At 50.3% G+C, this 21816-nt stretch overlaps 1 protein-coding gene across 2 annotated transcripts in view; it reads right to left on the bottom strand.

Moving 5' to 3' along the window:
- TRAPPC9 (trafficking protein particle complex subunit 9) overlaps window positions 1-21816 on the bottom strand; it is a 358840-nt gene that overhangs the window by 120442 nt on the left and 216582 nt on the right. For both annotated transcript variants that reach the window (XM_058668446.1, XM_058668447.1), the window contains one exon: window positions 12305-12447. In XM_058668446.1, the coding sequence (XP_058524429.1) occupies window positions 12305-12447 (143 nt within the window). The remainder of the gene's footprint in view (window positions 1-12304; window positions 12448-21816) is intronic.

Genomic DNA, 21816 nt, shown 5'->3' with positions numbered 1-21816 from the left:
TGCGTAAACCAATGAAAAGAATACAACTTTCAAAGAAACAATTGCTGAAAAATTCCAACAAATATGGCCAAAGGCATAAAGCAATGCACACATCTCAGCACACTCCACACAAGGGAAGGGAAAGCAAGCCCTGCCGCGGTAGGTCATCAACACACTCAGTGAGTGACAAGGCCCATCCAGGGAGCACCAGGACGGACGGCCCAGCTCAGACACAGGGAAACAGGGACAGAAAATCAAGGTGTCTCAGGAGAATGTGTGAAGTACAAGAGCAGAAGATGAGATAGCTCTCAACCTCCTTAGTTGATATCCGGGTGTGCAGGCAGGAGGGAGAGCTTTTCAGAGGGAGGCTGAGACAGCCAAATCTCACCAGGAGAGTCCATACAAAGTGCTACTCAGAGCTCCCCACAGCCAAACACAGTTTCCTACAAGGTCGGTCGTGGGGGGTTTCCCTCTGCTTTATGGCTATTTGTGCTCAATCTGTTATTTTAGTATGCCACTTTGTTACACAGCTAACATCTTCAGCTGTGTCTCTTTGTATAGTTGGTTTAGTGGTTGCTGTGGCATGCATCCACACCTTTTCATAGTCTGTTAGCAAACTGCGTCCTCACTTGCTAGAATGTGGATTCCCAAAGCAACACAGTTCCTTTCAGGTCTGCCTCCCTGTGTCTGCTATAACTACATGATTGTTACACAGCACACAGTTAACTCACACAGTGCTAAACTTTTGTTGAGTTCTCACATACGTAAGATACATAATACAGATATCTGCAACAGACGCCATAGCTATCAGTAAAATTATTTAAAAATCTAATTAGGTGCTATCTACAATAAATCCACTTTGAATATAGTGATATGGATAACTTTAAAGTAAAAAAGTAGAAAATGGCATGCCATGAAATACTAGGATACATAAACAAAAAGCAGACACTAAGTGACCCAATCTGAGCATGTCAACAAGTGCATTAAATATAAATGGCCTAAAATTTCCGCTTTATAGAGATCATCAGAATGGATTATAAAATCATTTAAAAACCCAACCACAGGTTATCTCCAACACAAACCAGTTTAAATATAGTGATATAGATATGCTTAAAGTAAAATAATGGGAGATAGGATAGTGGTGTGACAGGTAAAGTCTCCATCTGAGATGCAACTTCCATACAGGCACTGGTCTGAGTCCTGGCTGCTCCATGTCCCATCCAGCTCCCTGCTCATGCACCCGGAAAAAGCAACCGAAGATGGTCCCAGTGCTTGGATCCGCATCACCCACATGGAGACTGGGATGGAAATCCCTGCTCCTGGCCCACCACTGGCCACTGCAGCCACTTGGGGAGTCAACATTGGATGGAAGACCTTGTTTTCCCTTGATCTCTCCTTTTCTCTCCTTTTCTCTGTAACTCTGGCTTTCAAATAAATAATTATTTTAAAACAAAGGATAAAGTAAAATAGAAAATGATATACAAAACAATAGTGAAATAAAACAGTGTCATATTAATGTAAGAACAGAATTCAAAGCAGGGGAAATTAGCTGTGTTAAAGAGCAATGTTATATGATGACGCCACTAATTCATCAAAAATACACAATGGTTTTTAATGAGTATGTGCCTAATAATAGAGAATCAAAATACAAGGACAACAGAGAACTAAAAGTACAAGCGAGCAAAACCACAACTACTTGGACCTCAGTGACACTTGGTGAATACCCTGCCCAACAACAGGACTATCCACACAGACCATTCCAGAGTTACTAGGTCATGACAAAGGTAACAAATCAGGAAATGCAAAGTGTGTTCTCGGACCACAACGGGGATAATCTGAAAGTCCATGGCAGAGGGGCATCTGGTCTATCTGCGAATACTTAAAAATTAATCCATAAAGAGGAAGTCTCAACAGAAATTCAACAAAAATAAAGCAGAAGCTTATAAACAAAATTAGTGGAACCAAGGCAAGCCAGGGCTTGGAGGAGCAGTTTAACCGTACAAAGGTTACACTGGAAGCAGCGCAAAAGGGGTGCTAAATCAGCAAGCTTCTATCTAACAAACAAGAATAACAACAACAAACCCTCAAATAATCAGAAATCAATGAAAACGAAGACAGAACAATAGAGGAAATCAACTAGAAGCAATTCTTTAAAACATATCAACAGGGGCATGTCTCCAGCCTAGAAGTTCAGCGCAGAGTCCTGGGGTTCAGCGCCTCACCCCAGCTCCTGACTCCAGCTTCCTGCTAATGCAGACCCTCAGGGCGACAGGGAGTGCTCCGGTAACTGGGCTCCTGCTGGTCCAAGAGGCCTGGACAGCATCTCTAGTCCAGTCCCAGCCACTGCAGGCACTGAAGGACGGAGCCAGTGCAAGGAAGAGTGCTGAGCATTCTCGTTCACCCACTTGCTCTCTCTCTCCTCATCCCCCACCTCTCAAATCAGTCAAATAGTAAAACTGACAAATCTTTAGCCACCGTGACAAAGGTAAAGAGAGAGGAGACATAAATGACCAATCTGGTGAGTGACACGGGGACCACTGTGTCTTCCATCCATGTCATCAGGAGGAGAGCAGGGAGCTATCACAAACAGCTCGACTGGCACGCATGGGACCACGCAGGCCAAACAGGTCTATTTCTCCAAAGTCACAAACAGCTCAGATCCACCCAAGGAAAAGCAGGTAGCCTGCAACGTCCTCCAGCTGCTCAATAAATGGAATAAATTGCTTGTAAAATAAACTTCAGAGAAGAAATCTCCAGGCCCAGCGTGCTTCCTACTTTATTTTACCACAAATTTCTGAAAAAAAAATAATTCTAGTCAATGTCTTCCAGCAAATAGAAGGAGGAGACGAGCACCAACAAACTACAGAAGTAGCCAAGACTAAAAGGAGCACACATCCCCACACTCCCCCAACACCCAACAAACACAGCACCAACGACCTCAGCAAACTGCTCAACACAGAACATATGTAACAAAAGTCCACCTTTATTTTTGCCTTTAAAAAAAACATCCAGACTCATCAGAGGGGGGAAAAAATCCTGTATCTGACTAAAATAAACAAATAAACCTTCTGTGTGCTGAAAAATACAAAACATTGATGGGCAAGGTCAAAGATCCGAATAAGCAGAGGGGCACAGGTTCACCAGCAGCAGAACTCACTGTGCTGCCCAGGCCTTCCCAAACCCATCCACTGATTTACCACAATTCCAATCAAAATTCTACAAGGACAGTTTGAGAGAACTGAAGGCCTGCTGCGGACATTTATATGGCCACACAAGGAAAGCAGCAACAGACAAAACAATTACAAATGAAAGGGGAAAGTTGCACTGGCTCCTATTTGGAGAGGCATGCATCAGGACAGCGTGAGATCGACAAAAACATTAGCAGAGTTCCGTGCCACAGAGGAGAGAGCTTGGAAACAGAATGCCAGATGTGGCCATTTCATTCCTGAAGCAAACCGTGCTGGGATAGCTGAATACCCATATGCCAAAAAAGAAAAAAAAAAAATCTACCTAAACTTTGCAACTTTGACAGGAATTACTAAAGACACATATATAAATGCAAATCAAAATGACAGAATTTTCACAAGAAAACATAAAAGAGAAATTCATATAACTAAAGGTCGGATTCTATTAGAGAAAAAAAATTAAATTAGACTACAACATGATTTAAAATTTTTGCTCTACAAAAGACACTAGAATAAAAAACTAAGTTACAAATTCAAACAATATCACAAATCACATATCAAACGGATTACATCTCTAAAGAACATTCAAAACTCAATGGCAGGAAAATAAACAGCTGAAAAAGAACTAAACAAACACAAGTCAACAGCCCCACAGGTCCTGAGGCTAGGCAAGAATACATGCTTAACACCACACCTGGCAGACGCAAACCCAAGCTGAGACACAACACCACCGTGCACCTGCTGTGGCGGTTTAGCAACCGTGCCGACAGCATGGCTGATGGCGGAACAGAACACCGGAAACTCACCAGCTGCTATGCACACGTGGCACTGCTTAGGGCACAACGGCGTGGCATCCCACATGGGCATGGGCTTGAGTCCTGGTTATTTCACCTCTGATACAGCTCCCTGCTAATGTGCCTGAGAAAGCAGTGGAAGATGGCCCAAGTGTCACCCATGACAGAGATCTGGAAGAAGTTCCTAGCTCCTGGCTCTGGCCTGGCCTGGCCAGTGCAGCCATTTGAGGATTAAGCCAGCAGATGGAAGATCTCTCTCTCTCTCACTCTCACTGTCTAGCCCTCTAATTCCACCTTTCAAAGAAATAAAACAAATCTTAAAAAAAAAAAAAGGAACCACTTGATCTGGGAATCCAGCTGTTGTTTGTTCACACACACTGCAGTGCAGCAGCTTGCTCGGCAGTCACAAAGAGGCCACCGCTGTCCCCTCAGCAACACAGGCACATCTTGAGATGGTAACGCTGGGGAGAGCAGCTGCTCTCAAGGAGGATTGCAGGACACGACACGCCTCTCGCGACATCAGGTCAGGGGTGGCATTGGGCTGTGACTCCAAGAGGGTGGAGAGCTGGGCCCGAGGGAGCTGCTCTTCATCCTAAAGGTAGTGAGGTCACAGTACACAAGCGTGTGGCTGCAGGTTACTCTGAGGATTTACCATCACTGCAACAACGCCAACACTGGGATGAGCCTGCATGGCCACAGCACGTGGCCTGCTCCAACTCAGCTTTGTTGTTAACTGGTTGGGACGTCATAACCTAGTCACTGAATTTTTCTGTGTCTCAGTTGTCCCAGCCTCCTCAAAGGAGTAAGAACGCCTACAGCACAGATCTCTGGGAGGCCCCAGTGAACTCTGTCAAATGCACAGGCTTTGTGAAGCCCCTTACTGAAACCCACATCAACACAGGGGTGCTGTGGGGACAGCAGCAAAAGCCTGCCATCCTTCCTTGCAAATGTTCTCTCCACTGAGAGCAAAATGAGGAAGCCACACACCAAGGCTTGGGTGCGTGTGCAGATCACAGTGCCAGATGTTCTGGGGGGTTGGTTTTCCTCCGGAACCCAGTGGGACATCACTGAGGCTCCCCAGAGTCGCATGCTCAAGGCCGTCCTTTCCTCCGAGTGCAGGAGCATGATGTGAGCAGGGCAGAGACAGAGCAAGTCTCCAGGCCCTTTCTAAAGTTCCCTCTTCCCAACTGCCTGCGCATAATCTACCTTGTTTCTGGAAAGAACAGGCAGCCAGTAGGAGGCTGGTGGGCTTCCCCATAAGGCTAGAGAGCCCCACACTTTCTGAAGTCCAGAACCCATGATCTTCCAGGGCAGGCCCCTTGGGTCGAGGTGGAACAGACTCTCTGTGGGTGGGGTCTGGGACCCTGAGTCCTGGGGCTTGCCCTTGGCAGTGCCTGTTGGACCTGTGCCCTTGAAGTGAGCTCTCAGGTAGAGCTAGCATGGTGGCACAGACAGTGAAGGGAAGTAACTCCTGCTCTCAGAGGGAGCAGGGACTCCAGCGCCAGGCCACGATGGGGCTCCTGATGCAGCACGAGGGGCACAGAATACATGGACAGCTGCAGGGAGCCAGGGCAGGAAGGGCAAGGACTGTGGGCCAGCCAAGGGCTTGGGAAGGTTGGCACACACATCCAAGACGAGTGACAGCTCGGGGCCAGCACACGACCACTGCCGCTAAACGGGCAGGCTCTGGCAGCCTGGGCTGTGGACACACATCCCCATCTCCCCACAGGGAAGGATGCACATTCTGATCCACCAGAGCACATAACAAATATTCTGTTACAAAATTTTCCCTTACGGGACTAGCGCTGTGGTATAGCGACTTAAGCCACTGCATCCTATATGGATGCCAATGTGAACCTGGCTGCTACACTTCTAATCCAAAACTTCCTGCTAATATATCTGGGAAAGCAGAGAAGGAGAGTCCAGCTGCTTGAGCCCCTACAACTATGGGGGAGACCCAGAAAGAGCTTCTGGCTTCAGATCAGCCCCAGCTACTGCAGCCATCTGGGGAGTCAACTGGTAGATGGAAGACCTACCTCTCTCTCCTCCCTTTTTCTCTCTCACAAATAAAACAAATCTTTATTAAAAATGTTCCCTTGAAAGATACAATCCCCAGAATGGTAATAATCAACACACACAATCACAAATACCGGCAGAAGCATCCAGAAATGAAATGACTTGCACCTGGCGGTGGCGATGTCCAGTAATGTGGCCAAATCCCAGAACAGAATGTTGACACCAAGCTACCTGGGACTCAGCAGGTCTACATCCGTGTCTATGCCCAAGAGAAGTGCACAGCTACCCGGGAACCCGTATGTGAAGGCTCACAACAGCAGTGATCGTAAGAGTCGCAGCTGGCATCAATCAAATTCCCCTCAACTCATGAACGGACGCTTGCAAACATGACTGGGGGGCAGAACGTCAGAGGGCTCACGAACAGGGCCTCCCTGAGGCTGACGCTGGACTCGGGCAGGGTGCGAACATCCATGTGTTCCTGCCCGTGTCAGGCTGAGCCTCAGCCCAAACCTGCACATGTCCACAGTACGTGGGAAGCTGGAACACTGACAGGGGGTGTGTGCATCATTTGGGGGGTCACAAGCCAACAGGTGAGAGATAAGGTGACCCAAACACCTCAGGCTTCTGTGGCCTCCGGCATTCCAGCCATGTGCGAGAGGCCTGAGGGGCGAGCAGCCGTGCACAACACCAGGTCAGCATGTCCCCCAGTCTCTTCTGCCCCACCCCACCCTTGCCTGCATCTTCCTTGGTCGGGGTTGGAGGGCTCCTCAACAGCCTTCTGTGACCACTTCACTCACAATGAAGGGGGTTTTCCTGGAAGTAACACAGCCCCCAGCGACTTGCCAATGGCCAGCCTCTGCACAAGCAAGTAGCTCAGCCCCTCACTCCATCTGCCCCGGGACACTCTGCCTAGGAATTTCTGAGATGGGAAGCAACTGCTGTTGGCATTGTCCAGGTAATCAAACCTGCAGGCTAAGAGGAACCAGCCAGAACGTGCCCCTCTGGCAGCCCCTGCTGGGCCAGCCTGGGCACAGATGCTACAGGGAGCACTGGGCAGGCGCACACCCTCGGGAGGAATCCGGGCATTGGGTGCCATGCCCTGCTGCCACTGGCCACTTCCCAGCCCACCACACCTTCTTACACCAGGCACTTCAGAACGGAAAAAATAATGGAAACATGATCAGCTTTTTAAAATACTGTAAAGGAATTCTAGTTTAGTCCTTAAAAGGAATTCCTTTGTACGCTTCTCTTCTTTTTAAAGATTTATTTTATTTGAAACAGTTAAAAACCTGTTTCTCGGCCCTCTCCCTCTTGGTGCTTGGCATCTCCTTACACATGGGGAATGGCCATTTGAAGCCTTTGTAAAGTTTGTACAAAACACATCCAGAGCCTGCGGAGTGGGGTGCCTCTGCCTTCCAGCCCACTCCACAACTGTCATGGCGAGCACGTGAGGCCCCCACTTGCTCTTAGAGTATCCTCTCCCCACAGCAGCTGCTTTCCTTGGCACAGCTTACCACCTGGCACTGCATGGCTACTGTCTGTAAGAGGCTAAAGATGTTTGTGGAAAACAGAATGAAACCATAGGTTGATCTGGGTGTAAAATCCTTAATGCACATGCATAGTTTTTTCACAATAAAAATCTGAAGACCTCTCATATACTGGATTTCAAATTTGGCTTGCACTGAGATAAACTCGTGCATTAATTCCATTCTCCATGAGCACTTTCAAGCTTGCTCGCGCTGGGTGGTGAATTCCTGCCCACTGCCCAGCTCTTCCACTGAAGCACCCCTCTGAGAACATGAACTCAGCTTTACCCACTGCTGTGTTCAGCACCTAGGAGAGCGCTTGGCACAAAACAGCAAGAACAATTGTCCCAGGAAGGCAGGGAAGGAGAGCCGCTTCAGAAAACTTATTGGAAATAGCAAGGAAAAAAAATGCAGCTTGAATCTCACTAATAGAGACGTCATGAACACATCCAGGTGAGTCCACAAGATGGGACAGCCTGAAATTTGTAAACTAACAGGAAGATCAACAGTGGGCTGAGGAAAAGACAATCACCTTGAATTAAAAATACATTTAATTTTCTAAAGACGGAAGCTCTACTGTTAGAATGATAGTAACAGGACCAGCACAGTAGCTCAACAGGCTAATCCTCTGCCTGCTAGCATCTCACATGCGCACTGGCTCTTGTCCTGGCTGCTCCCTGCTTATGGAGCAGGGCAGCAGAGGATGGCTCAAGTTCTTGGGCCCCCGCACTCACATAAGAGACCCAGAAGAAGCTCCTGGCTTCAGGTCAGCTCAGCCCCAGCTGCTGTGGCCATTCGAGGTGTGAACCAGTGGATGGAGGATTACCTCTCCTTCTCTCTGTCTTTCCTTCTATGGAACTCTGACTTTCAAATAAAATTAAGTAAGTATTTAAAAAAAAAAGTGATGGCAGCAAGTCCATACAGATTCAGACTGCTACATGACTTGGGAGAGCTTCGCATCAAGCTATTAGTACCAAGCGTCTTCGCAAGGAAAGTTCCCACAGCACAGTCTTCCACTTCCCTCGCATGCGTGAGGTGATGGGGCATCCTGACAAGGCTGCCAGGCACGGCTGCTGCCTGAAACTCATACCCGCAAACACACCTGAGACCTGCACACACACCTGAGACACCTGCCCATCACTGACTTCCAAGGTCCCACCCTGGGCCAGTACCACGGGAGACTCCACACAGGTGACCCTGCTGACCCTCAAGTCTTGGGACCCTGTGGGGTCTTTGTCGCCTCCATTTCAGAAGGCAGTGCTGTGGGGAAGACGGCTGACTTCCTGCAGACTGTGGCGCAACTGGGCAGCAGGATGCAAACCTGGCCCACTGGCGCTGGAGTCTCTCAGGTGTCTGTAACACGCTCCGTCTCCCCTCAGCCATCTCCCCCGGCAGCATGTACTGAAACAGGGCAAAACTGTCCCTCGGGAGAGCACAGAGCTCAGGGTGCAGACAGGGACAGCGTGGCCCAATCCTCTCTAATCCAGTTCCCTAACTACATTATCAGGCAGCTTTGTGCAAAAAGCAAATCTCAGAGGGAACTGATGCTCTAGAGGAAAGCCAACCGAGACCTGCGTGCACCTGGAGGGAGAGTGGGGCAAAAAGAAACGAAAATTCCAACCTGCATCTAGACTGTGCTTCAGTGTTTCAGGGGAAAGAGCTGCACTTTTTAGTTTAATGTGATCCTCCTCTTGCTGGGATGTCAGGCAGGACCAGTGAGCCTCAGCCACTCAGCCCCAGGCTGCTGGTGGTGGCAGTGAACAACCCAGCACTCAGAGGCAGCATGGCCACAGTCTCGGGTTTGGTTATTGTGAGAGTCACACATCTGCCTCCCTCATCCTCCATGCACGGTCATGCACCACACATGAGCTATGTAACATCTCCAAGTACTCAATGGGACTTCAATGGGGAACAGTGCTGTGGCATAGCAAGTAAAGCCACCACTACCTGCGGTGGTCAGTATTCCAAGTAGGCACCTATTTGAATCTAGCCACTCCATTTCCAATCTTGTTTCCTGTTAATGTGTCTGTGAAAGAAGTAGAGGATGGTCCAAAGCCTTGGACCCCTGCACCCAAGAAGGAGACCTAGAAGAAGCTCCTGGATTCTGGCTTCAGATGGCTTCTGGCTGTTGCAGCCATTTAGAGAGTGAACCAGTGCATAAAGATCTCTCTCTCTGCCCTTTAAATAAACAAATAAATCTCTTGAGACAAAAAAGACTAAGAGATCCTTGCCACTGAAATGGGACATGGGACGCTCCCCAGCCACAGCAGGTCCAGGACAGGCTGGACATCTCCCTTCCCTCCCACCTGCACAAGACTGTCCTTTTAAAAATCCCCAATTAAAAGCAAATAACTGCAGAAGTTACTCAATTCATGAGAGCAGCAAACAACGCACACCCACCTGTATTTTGGATTCACAAAAGAATATGTAATTCTGCTGACGCCCCAATGCAGTCAACCCTTGTGGAGCTGCTCTGGCTTATGCTTTAGCAGGGCACAGTCCCCATGCAGGCTCGGGCTGGCAAGCAGGTGCACACATGGCCCTGAGGCCCATCAGCAGCAGGTCCCAGGGCCTCGCCCTCACAGTGGGAGCTGCACACACCCAGGCCCTGAGTGTACGTTCACTTTGCAGGCCAGGCAACACACACTTGAGCCAGTTCCCAGAGCTGAACATGCCTCAACATCTGGAGAGAGCATCAAAACACAGAGCTCCCCCCGCCACGCCTCCCACCAGCAGAGTGGCCGAAGCCCACTCCTTCAAGAATGAATACCCGGCACTTCACAAAATTCACGGGAAATGTTCATGGTGGAAGCATTTTGCGTGGATGCCAACATTTTACACGTGTGTTCACACCAGCCATGCACGCCTTGCTGCACAAGGGCATGGCCAACACTGGATCCCAGCCTGTTGATAAGCGGAGTTCCTCATTCAGATGGGCTGGCCACATCGAGGCTCTCCTCCTCCGAGCAGGGGCTGCAGATCCCAGCTGAGGCTCTAAGCCACAGGCTATGTGTGCTATGCTGCCTTGAGGGGGCCGACAGCTGCAGGGCGGCCTTGGTGGGCCCAGGGTGCCGCATCGGAGCTTGCAAGCCGCAGGGTTCTGCTGGCTGCTTTCTCGTTTGTCAGACATGAGCAAGTGCTCCAAGTAGAAGACGTTTCTTTCAAACCAACTGATGTCATGTGATTGGGCTGACTCCTGACAGTTCCGGTGCACAGGGCCCTGTGTCAGCCTTACACTGATAAAATACATTCTTGACTCAAGTCTTACAATCGTTAGTTTAAGTCCTGTGACTTTCTTCTCTTCTTTGATCAAGTGGGTTTTTATGTTTTGCTGTTGTTTTGGTCTATTTCAGGTCTTATTCATTTCAAAATAATTTTTAAAACATCTTACTAATTTTCACCAAAATAAAAATCCTGTTAGGACTTTGGTTACAACTATATGGAATGTATAATCAAGTTTTTAAAAACGAAGAGCTTAACTATAACTGATCCCTCCAATCAACAAGAATGGCATAGCTCCCCAATTATTTAAAATCTCATTTAAACCATTCCCTGTTTTCAAAGCAAGCACTGACTGGTGTACAAGCATCAACTGGATCACAAGGGGTGCAGTGGGGTCACCTAAGACGGGCAGCCCTTGGAGGCATTCAGCGGGGTGCAGAGGGGCCTCAGGAAGGTGTGTAAGCTGGGCAGCCCTTGGGGGCACTGGTGCTTCACTGGGGTGCAGTGGGGTCACATAAGCTGGGCAGCCCTTGGGGGCACTGGCGCTTCAGTGGGGTGCAGTGGGGTCACCTAAGCTGGGCAGCCCTCGGAGCACTGGCGCTTCAGCGGGGTGCACAGGGGTCAGCAGGTAGTTCAGGGAGCAGGCCACAGGATCTGGTGATCAGTGAGATCAGGGAAGAGGGGAAAGGAGAGGCAGGAGAAATCCAATCTAAATCCCCTCTCCCACAAGGGAGGGCACAGAGACCCGTGGGCCACAGCAAGAGGTGCCAGGTGCACAGGGTCGGTGTCAGGGTCCCAGCAGCACCTCTGCTGTAGCGCTTCTGAAGGATTCTGAGCTCAGAATCTGCCCAGGCCTCCAGTCACGTGGGCTGCAGGGCTGGCAAGGCTGGTACTGTTCCCACACATTCAAGGTCTGGGACCTACAGAACAGGGATCATCCTCATTGCCACCACCTCCCCTCTATTAAGGAACAGGTCACTGTGGCTCTGTGCACACTTGCTAGCTCCCAGCCCTGTCACAATGTCCAAGAGTGCAGGGCTGACCAACACCTTCCTCCCCAAAGCACCTGGCTCCTGGGCACCTGCCGCGGCCTGCAAGGGGCTGGGCTTCACGCAGACGCTAATGGAACCCAGTCCTGCCACCACAGCCCTATCCAGAAACATGTTTGCAACAAAAAACTGCAACTGCCCCACGTCCGAGAGCAAAACAGCATCTTGCACTGCCGCCCACATCTCAGCCCAAGGTGGACAGCGCCCAGTTTCTTGCTCTCTGAAAGAACAAGGTGTGGCCTGGCACAATGAACACAGGGGTGTTTATCTGTCTGGCAGGAGGTCCAGGGCTCCCAGAGACAAGGAGCTCCCCAAGACACGGGATGTGCCACTGGGTCCCAAGAACCAGGGATGGCACAGAAATGGGCACCGTGCCCCTACAGTGCCCTTGCAACACATAGCAATGTGCTGAGCCCCCCTGCAGACAAGGAGAGGGGAGCCTGGTGCTGAAGCAAGGACTGGTCAGGCTACTACATGAGGAGGACTCCCACTGAGGGACAGGGGACTGAGCGGCACCGGGACCCACCAGTTACCTGGTGGCTGGGAGGGTGCTGACACGGGTAAAGAAGACAGATGGTTCCACTTGCACGTGCAGCCCCAGCGCGAGGTTCCGGTAGTACCCTTCCACGTGGCCTGGGCCACCAGAGTACTTGAAAATCAGGATGGCCGCCAGGGTCTGGGAAGACATGGAAAGACAAAAAAACAGCTGTGAGTTAGCGTCCTGCTGGGGGCAGGCTTCCCAAGAAACACTCCAGGCACACAGCCCCCCCCCGCCACACCCAACAGTGGGGAGGGGGCAGAGTCGGCACCTCCTTCCCTGTGCCACCCCAACGTCCACATGATGATCCCCAGCCCCAATGTGCAGGTGGATAGGACCCCGAGGTGAGCTGAGTAGAGACAAGACAGACCTCGTCTGCACCTAGATCAGGCAGGGCCAGATGAGCTGTCCAATCCCAAATCCACCCAGAGAGGAGATTATAGGCAGCTAAGGCCTTCCAGTTGGGATTCGGGGGACACCACCCAACAAGCAGAGGCAGGAGACTGCCGGTGGCTGTGCTGCAAGGAATGACCCACAGCTGGGCTGGGGGAAACAGCTGGGGCCCAGGCAGAAGTGCAGTTCCCACCCAGTCCCAGGCTCTTCTCCATCACTCCCCTCTCCCCGGTACCTGCAGAGGCCTGGCAGGAGGGCAGGGAAGCAGAATGCTCCTTGGCAACACAGGTCTGGGTCCCATCACAGCCCTACCTCCCTGCACCCCCTTTCTCCTGTGAAGCTGTGCCATAGGATGCACGGGGAGGGGCTCAGGGCCCATGGTGTCGCACACACAGGGACACTTGCCCTCTGGCGACAGAGTGAGTCCTGAGCCAGGGCTCTACACAAACACCAGCAGGGATGTCTTGTCACCCGGATAGGCTGGAAGTTGTTCACAACAACACTCAGAAGCATGAGGACAGTAGGGACCCAGCCTGGCCCTGCCACCAGCCCAACAGACACCCAGGAAGAGTCACAAGGATAGAGGAGGCAAGGGCGTGAAGCCACTGGAGCCTCTGCTGAGAGCTGGGGCCAGGAACCCCCAACCCCAGGCCCCCATGGATCCCTGGCTTCACAGCGCATTCCCCCAGCCACCAGCAACTCCAGAGGTGAGACCTGCCCACTCCTACCCCACAGAGCCTCTGCTGAGAGCTGGGGCCAGGAACCCCCAACCCCAGGCCCCCATGGATCCCTGGCTTCACAACGCATTCCCCCAGCCACCAGCAACTCCAGAGGTGAGACCTGCCCACTCCTACCCCACAGAGCCTCTGCTGAGAGCTGGGGCCAGGAACCCCCAACCCCAGGCCCCCACAGCCAGCTCCATTTGCTCTTTCCCGTGTCTTTGCAGACTTCCCAGGGAGCTATGTTTAGTGTGAAATGAAGATGAGACTCTGATTCTCAGAAAGCTCCATGAATGCCCAGGTACTAAGGAGACGGATAAATCAATACATACTCGGACAGGCACAGCCACACCACCCCCCAACACCAGCACCATCCCAGCCCCAAAGTGCAGGTGTAATGAGTGCCCAGGACAAAAACCAGACTCTAGGCAATGACTGTGAAGTCTACATCTAAGACCCATGTACTCGCAGCCAATGGCCGGATAGCTTTTTTACTTTATTTTTTGCTCTTAGGATCAACTAAGAAGTCATGTCCAGAGAATCAGGGAGGTAAAATCACCAAGGGGATGAGCAAAACCCTGCTCCAAGACAGCCAACTGTCAGATACCATGCAGCAAAGCAGAAACAATCTGCGCTCTGTTGCTCCATAGAGAGTCCATGAAGGCTCTAATTGCGGGGAAAGAGCTGTCTGGTTGAAGAAAATCAAGTGCAGAAAAGGCTTTGTGAAACAGCATCACTGCTTTTCCTCCAAACAATTAGAAGAAGAAGAAGAAGAAGAAGAAGAAGAAGAAGAAGAAGAAGAAGAAGAAGAAGAAGAAGAAGAAGAAGAAGAAAACGACGAAGAAGAAGAATCCTTCGCAGCCTGATAACATTAGAATATTCTAATTAAAACCACCAAACGTGCTGCTAAGGCAAATGAGGTGTCCAGGCCTTGGTCCTGATGAGAGAGTGATGGGAAGGGTAAATCTCCATGTGAGCCCTTACTTCAAGAGAAGCCCAACATAGACGTTGCCAACAAGCAAGGAACCAAAAGCAAAACATGTGTTTCCCAGGCATCCTACAACTTACTGTTCAAGATGGAACAAAAGGTCCCCCCAGTCCCTTCCTGTCCAGTGCCTCTAGGTGCCTGATGCAGAAACCTGTGCTGTCTTCATTAGCAAAGCCCAGGATGGTGAGGAAACTGGTCTAGGCCACGCCCAGGAAGAAACCCAGCCAGGGAGTAAGTGCAGAGCCCCAAGGCTGAACAGCCCACGCCACCTCTCAGACTAGCCTTCCCAGGACGCACTCACCAGTCCAGAGGGGTGTCCCCCAGAGGCCAGGCACAGAGCAGATAAATGAGGGGAAGCAGACACACTGCTGCCCTTGTGGTGCACAAGCAAGGGGAGGCAAGCCCAGCAACCTCTGAGAAATGGTGGCATGTGACCTCACAGTCAAGTGCATTAGGATGTGGCAAGATGTGGGCCAGTGAACATACGGGCAGGAGCTGGACAAGGAGGAAAAACAAACAGGCAAGGAGGAGGGTGGCAACCAATTGCTAACTCAAAAGTGGACCCAGCAGAGAAACTGAATAAGCTGCAAATGGCTTCTTGGACATTTCAGAAAGTGTGATGATCCTCTAAGGTCATCTGACAAAGCGAAAAAAGAAGAGTGACCAGTCATCGGGGTCAGGAAGGGAGCGTGGGCATCAGTGTCGATTCCAGACATGACAGGGCTGACAGAGAAGCAGTGTGGGCAATGTCGCACCCTGGACTCTACAGCCCAGCTGCAGCAGGCACGCACATGGTGCCCAGCAGATCAAGGACCCACAGGAAGTTAGCTGAACCCCCTGCCACTTGAGGAGCAGGGACCTACCCGAGGACCTACCCCTCCAGGCAGTCCCTAGCTCAGCCGATCTCCCACTGGATTCTACCCGGCATTTATTTTCAGAGACTGAACCTTCTTAGTCATAGTCATCCACGGAGAGAAGAGGAAGGGCGGAAAAGCCTCCCCGCTCTCTTCCTGTCTACATGCATCCAAATGATGAAAATCAGACCAAGAGCTTACATGAAAACTACTGAAAACACCCCTTACGGATCCACACACTGCCTGCAAATCCAGTCCAGGAGTGTAACGGATCCACACACTGCCCGCGAATCCAGTCCAGGAGTGTAACGGATCCACACACTGCCCGCGAATCCAGTCCAGGAGTGTAACGGATCCACACACTGCCCGCGAATCCAGTCCAGGAGTGTAACGGATCCACACACTGCCCGCGAATCCAGTCCAGGAGTGTAACGGATCCACACACTGCCCGCGAATCCAGTCCAGGAGTGTAACGGATCCACACACTGCCCGCGAATCCAGTCCAGGAGTGTAACGGATCCACACACTGCCCGCGAATCCAGTCCAGGAGTGTAACGGATCCACACACTGCCCGCGAATCCAGTCCAGGAGTGTAACGGATCCACACACTGCCCGCGAATCCAGTCCAGGAGTGTAACGGATCCACACACTGCCTGCAAATCCAGTCCACGAGTGTAACGGACACTACATCAAGGCTGGGTGAGCTCTGTCTCAGCAATGCAAGGTTAGCTTAACCTTCAAAACTCAGCTTGTTTCCTCCCCCATCTTAACAGACAACTGATAGGTAAAAATAACAGAAAGTCACATGATCAATGGTTTCAGGAAAAGCCCAAAACCCAAATCCCATTATGAGTTTTCTTAAATTCAGTACACCAGCTGTGCCACCTGCACAGTAAACAGCTGAATGTTTCCCACCTGCAGGCCCGGCATTTGGCCATCACTGCACCTGTTCATCATTGTACCTTGCAGCCAGTTCAAGACCAGAAAGGCACGCATGTTGTACAGGAGTGTCAGATACTTTTTTTAATCCTAAGAAATCTACCAGAATGCTCACAAATCATTGATGTCGGAGTAAAAGAATACAGTCACTCTGCAAACCAGTTCACCAATTCCTTATTAACTGAAACCTAGTATTAACACACCACTCAGCAACATGACCCCTACCAAGAAAAACAAAGACAGAGTCGTAACTATTGATGCCCACTGAGATTTTATTCATAACCATCCCAAACGTAAAATAATCCCCACGGTCATCTGGAGGTGTGACTAGACAGGACCGATCACCGAACCACAGATCAGCAGAGGAATCTGACAGCAACGGAAGGAATCCAGACACGCAGCAATGTGCACAGATGCCTGTGCGCGTCGAGGCCAGGGAAGCTCCACCCTCAGGTGACCTGAGAGGGCCCCAGGCTGGGCAGGAGGAGACTGGCCAGGAAGGGGGCAGGTGCATGGCCCAGCTTGCCAGGCCAGGCGGGTGGACAGGCCACGTGGAGTGAGTAGCTGAACCTGACTGTGCACACACAGAGGAGCAGGTCCCAGTGCAGGTTTGTGTGTACATGGGACTGGCTAGGGCATGAAACCTCTGCACAGGGTGCAGTTCGGAGGCGGTGGCGATATAACCTTGGCCGAGTCGCGCTCGCTGTCTGTCCCTCCAATCCCGCCTGTTGTGCTGGACACTGTCTAAGGTTTTCAGGCCAATGGCCGCTGTTAAGTTGTGTTACTCGCTGAATGCCCCAACATTTCTATTTTACATTTTTCTAATATTTACTTATTTTTATTTGAAAGGCAGGTTTACAGAGTGAGAAGGACAAAGAGGGAAAGATACTCTTCCGTGCACTCCCCAAATGGCCACTACAGTCAGAGCCGGGCTAGTACAAAGCCAGGAGCCTCCTCCAGGTTGCCCACAAGATGCAGGGGCCCAAGGACTCGCGTCTCTGCTGCCTTCCCAGGAGGATCTGCAGGGAGACAGAGCAGAAGTGGGCAGCCAAGTCCTGAACCGGCATCTGAGATACCAGCACAACAAGTGGAGGATTAGCCTTACCATGTCACAGCACCTACCCATCCCCAAGACATCTAATCCAAGGAAGGCCACTAAAATGAAAACACATAAAAATCACTCCCATGTGTGTTCAGACATGATAGCCAACATCTGACAACAACTGAGTCCTCGGCGCTGATACGACGGGAAGGGATTCCTTGGAGCACAGGGTGGGGGCCCACCCCCAGCTCAGCAGTTTCCTAAAGAAAGGCCTACCCTCTCTCCAGGTCTTCGGCCTTTCAGAGTCCACCCAAGTCCCTCCTCAGGGATTATGGCACCTGGCAGCTGCCCAACCACTCCAGTTCCAACGCTGCATCCACAACGTGCCGCAGCAGCCAGCGGCCCAAGACAGAGACGGCACCCAGGACTGCGAGAAGCCAAGCAGGACCCTGCAAAGCATACGGGGCCACCTGACTGCCAGCTGCAGCAAAGAGAGCTGCAACCCAAATCGCCTAACTCCCCAGGCCAAACACCACCTCCTCTAGGAAGCCTGCCCAGTGACTTCTCCAGGGGAAAATGGGCCGTCCCCCAACCTGGGCTGCAGGAAACTCTTGCACTCCACTCTGGGGCTCATCACACTTGTGCTCACACCCGTGGCTCCATGATGGCTTCACATGTAAACGCCAGGAAGCGCTACGGCGTGTGCCTGGCTGGCTCCCTGCTAGCCAAAGTCCCCTCCCACCTCACCCAGAAAAACCACACACACAAGCTTTAGACAGCTACCAAAAAACTCACAAATTCTCAGCTTTCTTCCTCCCAACCCTGGCCATGCTACCCCTAAAATGAAGCCTCAGAGCCGAGAACGACTTCATTGCGGAACACTTGCAGGTTACCCGCAGACACGTGTGGTCTGCTACCACACACCGGTGCTTCTGCTCGAGTCTCTTAGATGCTGGTTGGTTAGTCTGGCTTTGCTTGCTGTTGGTTGGTTGGTGAATCCCGCCAGTATACATTGTCACAAAAGGCAGCAATGCATCCTAGCCATTGCCCCTTGGTTTCTCTTTGGAAAATTAGTTTCCAAAGAGGGAAACTAACGGGTCAAGAAATAAAATTACTCATAATATTAACAGAATCTACCAAAACATCCTTCAGTGAAAACTCACTAGCTTCAAAAGCTCCACGCAATGATTGACAACACTTCCCAGAGTCCTGAAAGAAGCCTGTGTTGTCTACTGCTGGATTTAAAAATAATAATAATAAAAAAACCCTACATTTTTCTATCCAGAAACTTGAACGTCTGTTCATTTTGTGGATGGGAGTGTGTATTATCATCTGGTTTTTCTTACTGGTCTGTCAGTCTCCTTATTTCAAATGGCAGGAAGCTTACACACGTATTAAACAGATTACTCCTCTACAAATTCATGCCTCCACACAGAGACAAGTCTTGCGACTTTCTCATTTCTTTTATCTAGGCTTTATTTAAAAAAAAAAAAAAAGAGTCGGCCTAGTGCACTGACTGCAGCTAAGAAATCAATGGATGAGAACAAAGAATCCAAAAATAAACCCGCACTGATAAAGGTAATTGGTTTTTGACCAAAGGCTAAGGCGATTCAATGATCAAATTAGCCTTCTGGCAGACTGGCTAAGTCTAGAGAGACAGATCAGCCTGACCCCGGACCACACACACAGATCATGTCCCTGTGGGCTGTACATTTAAACACTTGGCATAAACACAGAGACTGCTGGGGAAAAACTGACAAGACTCCTTGTGCAAGCTCAGGATAGGGAGAGAGAGCTCAGCAAAGACTCAGGAAGTACTCAACACTCAAAGAAACACCAATAGTGCTAAGAATTTTTTTAAAAAAGCCCAGTGCTGTGGCCTAGCTGCTAAAGTCCTCGCCTTAAACATGCCGGGATCCCATACGGGCGCTGGTTCTAATCCCAGCAGCTCCACTTCCCATCCAGCTCCCTGCTTGTGGCCTGGGAAAGCAGTCAAGGATGTCCCAAAGCCTTGGGTTCCTGCACCCATGTGAGAGACCTGGAGGAAGTTCCAGGCTCCTGGGTTCGGACTGGCACAGCACCGGCTGTTGCGGTCACTTGGGGAGTGAATCATCGGATAGAAAATATTTCTCTCTGTCTCCTCCTTTCTGTATATATCTGACTTTGCAATCAAAATAAACAAATCTTTTTTTAAAAAAAGAACTTAAAAAAATGTAGGGGCTAGAGCTGTGGCACAGATTAAGCTGCACTTGCAAGGCTGACATCCCATGTAGGCACCACTTGGAGTTCCAGCTTTTCATTTGCAAATCAGCTCCTTCCCTGCTGTGGAGGAGGGCCTGCATGCTTGGGCCCCTGCACCCATGGGAGAGACCCCAGCCCTGGCTGTTACAGCCCAATGGGGAGTAAACCAGTAAATGCAAGCACTCTCCTTCTCTCTCTGAACTCTGCACCTTTCAAACAAGTAAACAAATAACCAATCTTTTTCAAAAAAGAAAAAAGACTACAAAATCAATTCAAGGAAATTTACAAAGCATAAGGAAACAAAGTTTGTACAACTTATCAAATTTATGGACATACTACTACTCAAATTACTGCATGGACTATTTCAGGTCTGTGTGGTCTTGAACAGGTTCTTCTCATTCTTGATACTGACATGGTGTGTCATATGTGAGCACCATGTGTATTTATGTGTGTATGGTATGTGAGCACCATGTGTATTTATGTGTGTATGGTATGTGAGCACCATGTGTATTTATGTGTGTATGATATGTGAGCACCATGTGTATTTATGTGTGTATGATATGTGAGCACCATGTGTATTTATGTGTGTATGGTATGAGAGCACCATGTGTATTTATGTGTGTATGGTATGTGAGCACCATGTGTATTTATGTGTGTATGGTATGTGAGCACCATGTGTATTTATGTGTGTATGGTATGTGAGCATGTGTTCATGAGTTTGTGCATGTGTGTCTCTGCCTGCCTGCCAGATTATCAACTTTACTGGTATTCAGACATTTTTTTAAGATCTATTTATTTTTATTGCAAGGTCAGATACACAGAGAGGAGGAGAGACGGAGATGAAATCTTCCAATGACTCACTCTCCAAGTGGCCACAACGGCCGGAGCTGAGCTGATCCAAAGCCAGGAGCCAGGAGCTCCAGTGGGTCTCCCACTCAGGTGCAGGGTCCCAAGGCTTTGGGCCGTCCTCGACTGCTCTCCCAGCCCACAAGCAAGGAGCTGGATGGGAAGCGGGGCCACCGAGATTAGAACTGACACCCTATAGTATCCCAGCATTTTCAAGGCAAGGACTTTAACTGCTAATCCACTGCCCTGGGCCCAAGAATTAATTTTTAACTTGTTCATTTTCTGAAATGTTTGTCACCTAACATCAGACTTGGCATGGATCAAGTGTTCACGTTGTTTTCTAACTAGGATGCAGTTTCTCAATGTCTGTGGAGCGAATTGGGTGCATGACACTATTGGTGTGCACACTTCCCTCTCTTGGCCAATTTTGGCAGGTATCGCTGCCCAGAGAACCTCCAGGCTTATGCAAAGTCCCCCAGCACATAACAGAATGCAGAAGTCCCCTGCCGTGGCCAGCCCAGCTTCTCCCCTAACTCCAACCTGTGTTCCAGGATGCCCAGCCCATGGATGAGCCTACACACCCTCCCTGATGCTACTGCATTCCTGGAGGCCTCCAGCCTCAGAAGCACAGGGCCAATTTCACTGCCCTCTGCCACCAGGACAGGTGCGAGCCATGTAGCCTGCCCACCAGGACTGAGACACGGGGAGCACCGACTCCAGCGGAGAACTAGAAAGGCTTAGTGCACAGACACTTTCTTCTTAATGAGGTTGGAATAAACTGCAGACTCCCGCCTAGGGGAGCTGGGAGTTTACTGGATAAACAGCAGGAAGAGTTCCAGGATCCTAAGGGCTTCCCTGAGGGATGTAAATTTCCCAAACATAATGAGATACATAATATTTACATATAATTACATCCAATTATCAAACGCAAAGAGTAGATTATTATTTCCGCTTTCAGTAAGTATGAAAGCTTAAGGACCGGGTGTTTCGTGTGCCCAGGAGTTAAGTCGTGAAAATGTCAACCGTATTTAAATTCAGAACCTGCGTTCTGCTTGTTAAGCCATGGACCGTACTAGACTTGATCCCTAATTTTCACTGGAACATTCCAGGGAGAGGCCTGACATGGCTGTCCACGCCGGCAGGAGGCTCTGAGGGCAGAAAGCTGCTCCTAGTCCGTGCCACCCCCCTTCTAAGAGCTGGCAGGTGATGGAAGGCGCGTATGTGGTTCGAGCCACGTTGGGCACCCTTGGGCACCCTGAATTCTCAACACACGCACATGGTGGCCAGAAGCAATGTCCACACAGATCTCTCTGAACTCCTACCAGGTCTGCCTCTTCCTGGTCCCAGGCCTGGCGACACCCGGGAGCCCAGCAGGAGGGCTTATGATCGAAGCCCAGCTCACCTTCAGGGTCCCGGGGCAGGACACCAGCATGAGATGAGGCAACGCTAACGACACACTGCAAAGTCCACAGCCACCTCAAGATG

The sequence above is a fragment of the Ochotona princeps genome, chromosome 9 (assembly GCF_030435755.1).
Source record: "Ochotona princeps isolate mOchPri1 chromosome 9, mOchPri1.hap1, whole genome shotgun sequence".
Taxonomy (NCBI): Eukaryota; Metazoa; Chordata; class Mammalia; order Lagomorpha; family Ochotonidae; genus Ochotona; species Ochotona princeps.
The sequence above is the reverse complement of the archived record's forward strand: the minus strand, read 5'-3'. Positions and strand labels throughout refer to the sequence as shown.